General features: G+C 37.9%; 1 protein-coding gene across 1 annotated transcript; it reads left to right on the forward strand.

Moving 5' to 3' along the window:
- Positions 1–2,489: 2,489 nt before the first annotated feature.
- On the forward strand, positions 2,490–3,437 carry LOC125361374 (olfactory receptor 4A16-like). The gene has a single exon (XM_048359806.1). The coding sequence runs from the start codon at positions 2,490–2,492 to the stop codon at positions 3,435–3,437; it is 948 nt and encodes a 315-aa protein (XP_048215763.1).
- The last annotated feature ends 5,989 nt before the right edge of the window (positions 3,438–9,426 follow it).

Consider the following 9,426-nt stretch of genomic DNA (forward strand, 5'->3'; position numbering starts at 1 on the left):
TTAGAAAACTATTAGACTAGTATTTTTAGTTGAAAATACCTAATTACTATTTGTTAGGGTTTTTTTTACAAGTGTTAAGTCATTGATAAATCAAAAATTGTATTCAAAATACTCAGCCTTTACTTTGTTAAATCAGTAATAGGTATCCTGATCAAACTCAGCACTATTGATTGAGCAGAACAGAAACTACAGGATGCCTGAAATAATGCAAGGAGACTGAAATGTATAGCCTACTCTGTAGTCTCATGTTCTTCCATTATGTGTGCCAGGCTGTAGCTTCAACAATGACATCTCCTGAGTCAGGTAAAAGTAGTAAGAGGGATGAGCCATGTAGAAAGCTCTTATCAGAGCCAAGTTCTTTCTGGTTATGCCTATAGTCCTAACTAATCAGGAGGCTGAGATCAGCAGAGACTCATGTCCAATTAGTTACCATAAAGGCCAGAAGAGGAGCTAAGGCTCAAGTGGTAGAGTACTAACCTTGAGCATAAAAGTCCAGAGACAGTGTCTAGGCCTTGAGTCCAGATCCCATGATTGGCACCAAAAGTAAATAAAGAAAAGAAAAGAAAAAGAAAGAGAATAAGCAAGCAAGCTGGCAAGCAGGCAAGCAAGCTCTTATCAGGGGGCTTCTAAAGATACTTCAACTCACTATGCATGTGTCTTTTTCCAATATAAAATTCATAATCTATGAAATAGATTTCTTTACAGGTCAATGTTACTCTCACTTTTATTTAGTAAAATGGGTATTCCTAATAGATATAAATTTATTCTATCCCTCATGATTTACAGGTATTATATTCTATATATCCTGGAGTGTGTCAATATTCATGTTAAAATGAGAAAGATTCCGTTGACTTTTTTATTCTAGTCCAAGAATTATAGTAAAGCATTCAAGAACATTAATGACAGCTATCATTCAGTTTGACTTTTCAGGTACAAAGCAATACTGTATATATTTACATGTATAATTGGTAGATGCTATGTTTATCTCCACAGGGAAAAAATGATGAAACAGATGCTTAGAGACGTTTTCTAGGTTGTTCAAGTCACAAAGACTACAAACAAGTGCACCTGGGAATTCAACACAACACTGTGGACTCAGATTCCACATAATTGTGCCTTTCTCTCTTTCTCTCCAGGGATGACTTGGGTCCATTTAACTAAACAGTGGCTGAAAATATTTTGGTATTGTTATTTGGTTAGAGTAGTCACTCTGTCACATTTACTGTTGGCTTGGTTGTTCAGTAGAAAGGACAAACTTGGAAATTGCTATGTACAAAGTACAAAAAAGTAATATGAAGATGTAAACAGGATGGTAAAAGGTAGAATCACATGAATTAGTCTTGTGAATAATTTGAATGAAGAGGATTTCTGAAATTGTCTAGTTCAATTGCAGTATCTTTATATGTGAAGACTTTTGAGCTTACTGATGTTGTCCTTTAGAAATAGAGCAGAAACAAGTGGTCTTTTCTCCTTTGTTAGGTTGTGATTTTAATATTGTGATCTCCCATCTTTGAACACTATGTCTTGGGAAGTCTTCTATATAAAACAAGACTAAATCATCTTTCATTTTACATTCTATTTTCTCCATCATTATTAGTAGTCTCACCACAAGAAATTTATTAAAAGTACCCCATTAAAATCAATATGTTACTAATCCATAGCTGTTAAAAAGCATGATTTTATTCAGTTTAGTTGAAAATTATTTTCTGAAAATCAGAGCAATGAATGGATGTGGTTGTAAAATTGGCATAAGCAAAGGTACAAAGCACGTAATTATAGTTCCTGAAAAAGGTGATGGGAAGAACCTGTTCCAGGAAGCAGCGCTGATGTTAAATACTTGAGAACGTCTCTGATGACACACTTCAAGCCCAGCAATCCAGATTTGATGAAGTCACAGACATTTTTTTTGTTGAACTATGAAATATTGCTCCCTAATTAGTATTGGAATGCAATTTTTATTCAGTTCAATGCTTATTTTTTAGATATTTTTTCATGTACTACGCAGATCATATTGAACATCACTATCCACGAGTACTACAAACTTGAATAAATGACCTTGTGACCATTCATATATTTAGAAGCAACTCCCACCCTTAGAAAGTAAGTTGTCAACGAAAAGCCTTTCCCTGCTCTTATTGCTGAGATCTGTAGAAAGGTGTGATAAGTTCTAAAAAATGACTTAGTAAATGTATGGGAAAAAACCTGTTGGGTATTTGTCGGTTTTACTTTAAATTCTAGGCTCCAAAGCAAATCATTTGAGGAATAATAGAAATGTCAGGGGATGGTCTCGTGGCCCATTTGGAATCTTAATTAATTGGAATCTTAATTAACCTTAGTCAATACTAAAAGTTTAATATGTGTTCACCATTGAAGAAGAAAGTGACAAAAATGTTCTGTATGGCACACTGGATTCAAAGTACTGTTCACAATTTTATGACAGGAACTGTTCTTCTGAGCTTACATCTGTGACCCAAGCCCCATAGAAGAGGATGACAGAAAGAAACAATGTCACAGAATTTGTTCTCCTGGGCCTCACTCAGGATCCTGATGTGCAAAAAGCCTTATTTGTCCTGTTTTTACTCATCTACGTTGTGACAATGGTGGGCAATTTGCTCATTGTGGTGACCGTTATTGCCAGCCCCTCTTTGGGCTCTCCTATGTACTTCTTCCTTGCCTACTTGTCACTCATGGATGCTGGGTATTCTACTAATATTTCACCCAAGTTGATTGTAGACTTTCTCTGTGAGGTAAAGACTATTTCCTTCCATGCTTGCCTGGTCCAGATCTTCACAGAGCACTTGCTTGGTGGTGCTGAGATCTTCCTTCTGGTCATGATGGCCTATGACCGCTATGTGGCCATCTGTAAACCATTGCATTATGTGACCATCATGAATCGGCGGGTTTGCTTTATCCTGTTGTTGGTGGCCTGTACTGGAGGTTTTGCACACTCTATTGTGCAAATTGTCTTTGTGTACAATCTTCCTTTTTGTGGCCCGAATGTCATGGATCACTTTGCCTGTGACATGTTCCCACTGTTGGGACTTGCATGCACCGATACCTATTTCATAGGCATCACGGTGGTCGCCAATGGTGGAGCCATCTGTATGGTGGTCTTCATCCTCCTCCTCATCTCCTATGGCATCATCCTGAATCATCTGAAGACTCAGAGTCAGGAGGGGAGGCGCAAAGCCCTGTCCACCTGCAGCTCCCACATCATGGTGGTGGTGCTCTTTTTTGTTCCTTGTATTTTCATGTATGTCCGACCTGTGTCCAACTTTCCCATCGACAAATCCATTAGTGTCGTGTTTATGATTATCACTCCTGTGCTGAACCCTCTGATATACACCTTGAGAAACTCAGAGATGAAAAATGCTATGAAAAGACTGTGGTGTAGGAAGTTAACTATGGGTGGAGGAAGCATGCATCTCCCACATTGAATAGGCTTGTGCTTAATTCACAAGCATCAGACAGTGAATTGTTATAAAAAGATTGCTCAACTCAATATGATGTCTAGAGCTGGTTGTTTTCATTAAGAAATAGTGAAATGATAAACTATCTTTTGAGGTTAATTATCCATGAAAACCTTATCTCCCATTATGCAGCTCAAAATTCACAAGTGCAGGTGTGGTTGAAGTGGTAGAATGCTAGCTAGCTTTGAAAAAAGAATTGAAGCTGGAGTAGGAGGCACAAAGACTACCAATTCATTATAATATGGATATGTTGGATCTGACTCCTCACCATTCAAATGTTTATTTGATGATTCACTTTCATAGAATGAGACACATTCCTGCTCTTCCAATTAAAAAAAAAATACACAAACCCTTCAAGAATGGATAGAAATTCCAGCATAGGATGTGAGGGAGTGTTTGCAGTTCCATTCACACTACTTTGTGTGATATAGTAGCTGGTTCAGATTTCCAATAAAACTCAAGCTCCATACTCAAGCTAATGACTATCCTATAGTACTTTCAACATTCCTTTACCAATTAAGCTGCTCACTCATCCCTAGCTAGCCTTTGACAGCTCCAGTTCATTCTCATCCAAATTATCCTAGCAGAGAAATTGGGCCGTAAGTTCATCACTAGTAATACAATCGTAATTCTCTGCTGGAACACTAATTAAACTACACTCAAATATTGTCATGGGAAAAGTTCAACAAGATTTCTCACCTTCCTGAGTGTTTCCTGTGGATGGCAGGGGCTAGGGCAAACCTATGTGCTATGCCTATTAGTCACTTTGTGAACACTGTTGTGGGGCAAGTTTGTACACAAGTTGGTTCAAATGACAGTAGTGTAGGGGAGTAAATTGCATAATTTCAATAGCATAAGTGTTTCTATTTGTGGCTTTGAGCACATGCCAAGTGAAGCTTAAAGCATAACTAAAATTATATTTCAGGATAATCTATGCAAAATGCACTAGGATCTGTGTCTAATTATATTTTTAATTCTTTGTTTAAAAGAATATATGAGGGGCTGGGGATATAGCCTAGTGGCAAGAGTGCCTGCCTCGGATACACGAGGCCCTAGGTTCGATTCCCCAGCACCACATATACAGAAAACGGCCAGAAGTGGCGCTGTGGCTCAAGTGGCAGAGTGCTAGCCTTGAGCGGGAAGAAGCCAGGGACAGTGCTCAGGCCCTGAGTCCAAGGCCCAGGACTGGCCAAAAAAAAAAAAAAAAAAAAAGAATATATGAGTTCGCTGTTACTGAAATATCAGTGTTGGGTCTCAGGTCCTGTTGCTCTTGGTCAGCTAACTTGCCTATGGCCAGGACTCTACCATTTGAGCCATACCTTCATGAGGGCATTTTGTTCCTTAATTGGTTATGTAGTTTTATGCACTGTTTTGCCCCAGCTGGCTTTGAATCATGATCCTCAAGATGTCAGCCTCCTAGAAGCTGGGATTAAAGGCATTGGCCACAGTGTCCCCTGAAAATTTCTTATGTACTTTTCTGTTTACATACATTATAAAATTACTTTTTGTTGTTTTCTATTTCATGGCTAGTTTTCTAAAATCTATTTGGGACTTAGTTAAGGGTAAAATTTTAATAAAATTTTGAAGTTAGACTTTTTTTCTTTTTAGTAGTTCTGAGGCTGAATAAGGCACTTCTCATTCTCACTCAGCTTGCTTGCTCATAGCTGACCGTCTATCTCTTGAGCCATGCCTGTAGCCTGACTTTTCATCGTTATTTAGACATGGAGTCGTGTAGATATTTCTGCCCAAGCTGACTTCAAGTCATGATCCTCTGATCTCAGCCTCCTGAGTAGGTAGAATTACAGATGTGAGTCCTCTATGCCTGGCTAAATATTTATTTTTAAGCCATCTCTGTGACTTGAACTCAGGGCCTCAAACTCTTGCTTGGCTTCCTGGCTCATGGTTGGTGCTCTACCACTTGAGCCACACCTCTAATTGGACCTTTATATAAGTGCATAAATATTTTGATTATTATAACTATTTTTCCAACTGTTTTGAATTCTCAACTTTGTTATGTTCCAAAACAATGTATGTGTTTGGGTATAACTCAAGAGTCTATCACCTATGTGTCAGTCTATCTTTGCTTGCTGGGTTTTTCCTGTCATTTTATGACATTTGAAATTAATTTTATTTATTTATTTTATTGTTATTCTAAAGCTTATGTACATAGGGGTTACAATTATGTAAGCTAGATAAAGAATACATTTCCTTTTAGATAATGTCACCTTCCCTCACTCCCAATTTTTCCCTCCTGTCCCCACCCACAAGTTGTATAGTTCATTTTCAACATAGTGGCTGGTGACTACCACTTCTTGATTTGTTCACTCTTTGTCCCAGCATTTCTCTGCCCTTCCTAATCCTCCGGAGCACAGATAAACTAGCAAGACAGACAAAGGGAAATGAAAACAAAAGCAGCAACAAAGAAAAAAATTCTCATTTCTTGGAGTTCATTTCATTAAATATTTTGTATGATTGGATGCATATAGCAATTGAGTCCTTGTGATCCTTTCTTAAGACTATCCTCCTTTGGACTCAGTGTGAATGCTTAAATATCTGTACAATTTATCATGCCAAGTATTTTCCTTTTTACTATCCAATGTGTTTATTTATAGATTTATAGACACATTCTAATTATCACAAATGAGGGAAACCACCCAACCTATGTTTGGATCTGACTTACTTTGTCTGCTATAAATTTTTTCAAGTCTTTCCATTTCCTTATGGATGGTACCATATCATTCTTTCTGATATGAATATTTTGTGTATATACCACATTTACTTCATCCATTTATCCACTGAGGGGCAATACTAAACAATGCTGTAATGATCTGAAGCTAGATCTTTATACCATGATCAATTCAAAATGGATCAAAGACTTAAATGTCAGGGCAAATACCCTCAAAATATTATGGATTGGGTAGAAGAAACACTAAGACTCCCAGTCATGGGTGTAAACTTACTAAGTAAAGATACAGAAGTACAAAAAATCAAAGGAATACTGGATAAAGACTGGAAAAATTTTTATGAGATTTCATAAAACTGAAGAGTTTGGGCATGGAAAAGGACATAGCTAGCAAGATAAACAGAAAGCCCACAGAATGGGAGAAGATTTTTGCCAGCTCTGCATCAGGCAAGGACCTCCATATTAAAAATATACTTACTGCTCAAAAAATTAACCCTATAAAAATAATCTCTCAAAGAAACAATTCAGCTAAAGGTGTAAAAAGCCACTTCTCAGAAGAAGGAAGAATTGCCAGTGGAGACATGAAAAAAAAGTTCAATATCTCTGACCCTAAAAAGAATGCAAATTGAAACAACATTGAGATTCCACCTCACCCCAGTTTGAATGGCCATAATCAAGAAAACTAACAGTGACAGATGCTGGGGACTATGTGGTCCCGAGGGAAGGATACTACAATGTTGATGGGAATGTAGAATCTGGAAAGTATTGTGGAAGTTTCTCAAAAGAGGAGACATGGAGCGTCCCTGTGACCCAGCACCCCCACTTCTGGGCATCTATCCAATGGCACACCAACAAGGCTACCCAAAAGCTGTCAGGATTCTTTTATACAGAAGTCTTTGCATGTTTCATTCAAATGATAGGCATTGTGCCCCTTTCTCACAGTGGAGAGTTAAGGTGATTAGGTATAGGGACTGGGGCTGGATAAAATATTATTTTCAGCCTGGAGCACATATTTCCTTTCTTATCTCTTTTATAACGTGAAAGCCATACACTAAGTATGGAGACTTTTGTTCTTACATGATGTGTTTTTCATATGAAATTTTCAGTTAACTACTCTCTCTTGGTAGGAGTGTTTTCTATCTAGGGATTGTTCAAAGAAAGAAATTTACCCTAGGGGTGTGAATTCATTTGATCTTGTTCCAAATATCAGATCTATAATGATCTTATTGTATCTCTCATTAATAATAGCAATTGTGTAAAACTCCTAGGGAAGAAGTATTTTCCTCTTAGAATGACAGTTCACTTTTTAAAAAATTCAAGATTTTATCCAGGCTTGAGTAACTCTCAGCTTGTTGTGTTACGGGGTGCGGGGGAGGTGCCCCAAGTGGGACTCTAACCCATGTCCTTCCAGAGTCCACCATGCAGAGATAGCCTCAAGCAAAGATAGATTTACTGGGGAAGTAAAAAGCAAACTGACCCGCCCGGGACGCAGCACAGACTTGGGAGCTGAAACTGCGAGCTCTAACAGTCCTCGAGCTAGGTTTATAAAGGTAAAAGTGTAGCATAGATGTAGGGGGTTGATGCAAGGGGTAGAGCAAGCAACAAACGAGTTAAGTAAGCTATTTACAGAAGCAGAATTTTGCTGTCACGTTGGCCTAATATTTAACTTCATTTTAATAATTGCTACCATGTTTTCCTAATCAAGATGGAGTCATCTGTACTCTCTACAACAGTTGCTTTTCCAGAAATGTCATATTTCTTTTTTTAATATAATGTATTGTTCCTGATAGAGGTTTGTTTATAGAGGTTTTTACTTTTTCGAATAGGATTATGGAGACATTGGGTTATGTTTGCAGTTAGGAAGGAATAGACCTTACTTAGGAAGATGTCATTTGAATGACTAAAGGGTTGACAAGCTTTATTTATGAGAAAGAGGCATCATCAATTTTCACAATTAATTGAATACCAGCCTTTGTCTTGTTTGATAATGATCGTAACAGGTATCCATTTAATGTCAAACTAAAGACATTTTTTTAAAGTTTTAATTATAAAACTGATGTACATAGAGGTTACAGTTTCATACGTTAGGCATTGGATACATTTCTTGTACTGTTTGTTACCTTGTCCCTCATACCCCCCTCCCTCCCCCCTTTGCCTTCCCCCGCCCCCCAGAGGTGTTCAGTTCATTTACACCAAACAGTTTTGCAAGTATTGCTTTTGTAGTTGTTTCTCTTTTTTTACCCTGTGTCTCTCAAATTTGGTATTCCCTTTGAATTTCCTACTTCCAATACCCATAAACACTGTTTCCAATATACTTAGATAAGATTACAGCGATAGTGTAGGTACAACCACAGGAAGGTGATACAAGAACATCATCAACAATAGAAGCTACAGATAAACATAGGACGTTGAAAGTAGTTACAACTGTGATATAACAATTGTTTCCACAACATGGAGTTCATTTCTCTTAGCATCATCTTATGTGTTCATAAGGGTATAGCTATTGGGCCTTGTGATGCTCTGTTATGAATTGCCTAAACCTGTACTAATTATTCCCTATAAGGGAGACCATCGAGTCCATGTTTCTTTGGGTCTGGCTCACTTCACTTAGTATAATTTTTTTCCAAGTCCTTCCATTTCCTTACAAATGGGCAATGTCATTCTTTCTGATAAAGGTATAAAATTCCATTGTGTATATGTACCACATTTTCCTGATCCATTCGTCTACTGAGGGGCATCTGGGTTGGTTCCAGATTCTCGCTATGACAAATTGTGCTGCGATGAACATTGTTGTGCTGGTGGCATTACTGTGATTTGTTTGTGGTCTTTTGGATAGATACCCAAAAGTGGGGCTGCTGGGTCATAGGGGAGTTCTATATTTAGCCTTCTGAGGAATCTCCATACTGCTTGCCAGAGTGGCTGAACCAGTTTACATTCCCACCAACAATGAAGTAGGGTTCCCTTTTGGCCACATCCCCTCCAACAATTGTTATTATTAGTTTTCTTGATATATGACATTCTTGCTGGGGTGAGATGGAATCTCAATGTTGTTTTGATTTGCATTTCCTTTATGGCCAGTGATGTAGAGCATTTTTTCATATGTCTCTTGGCCATTCTCATTTCATCATCAGACATGTCTCTTTATAAGTCTTTAGCCCACTTGATGAGAGGGCTATTGGTTCTTTGTGGTTTTGTTTTGGAAGAAGGTAGTTTTTTTTAGTTCTGCATATATTTTAGAGATGAGGCCTTTGTCTGTTGAATGTCCGGTAAAGA

Source organism: Perognathus longimembris, chromosome 13, assembly GCF_023159225.1.
Source record: "Perognathus longimembris pacificus isolate PPM17 chromosome 13, ASM2315922v1, whole genome shotgun sequence".
NCBI classification, from domain to species: domain Eukaryota; kingdom Metazoa; phylum Chordata; class Mammalia; order Rodentia; family Heteromyidae; genus Perognathus; species Perognathus longimembris.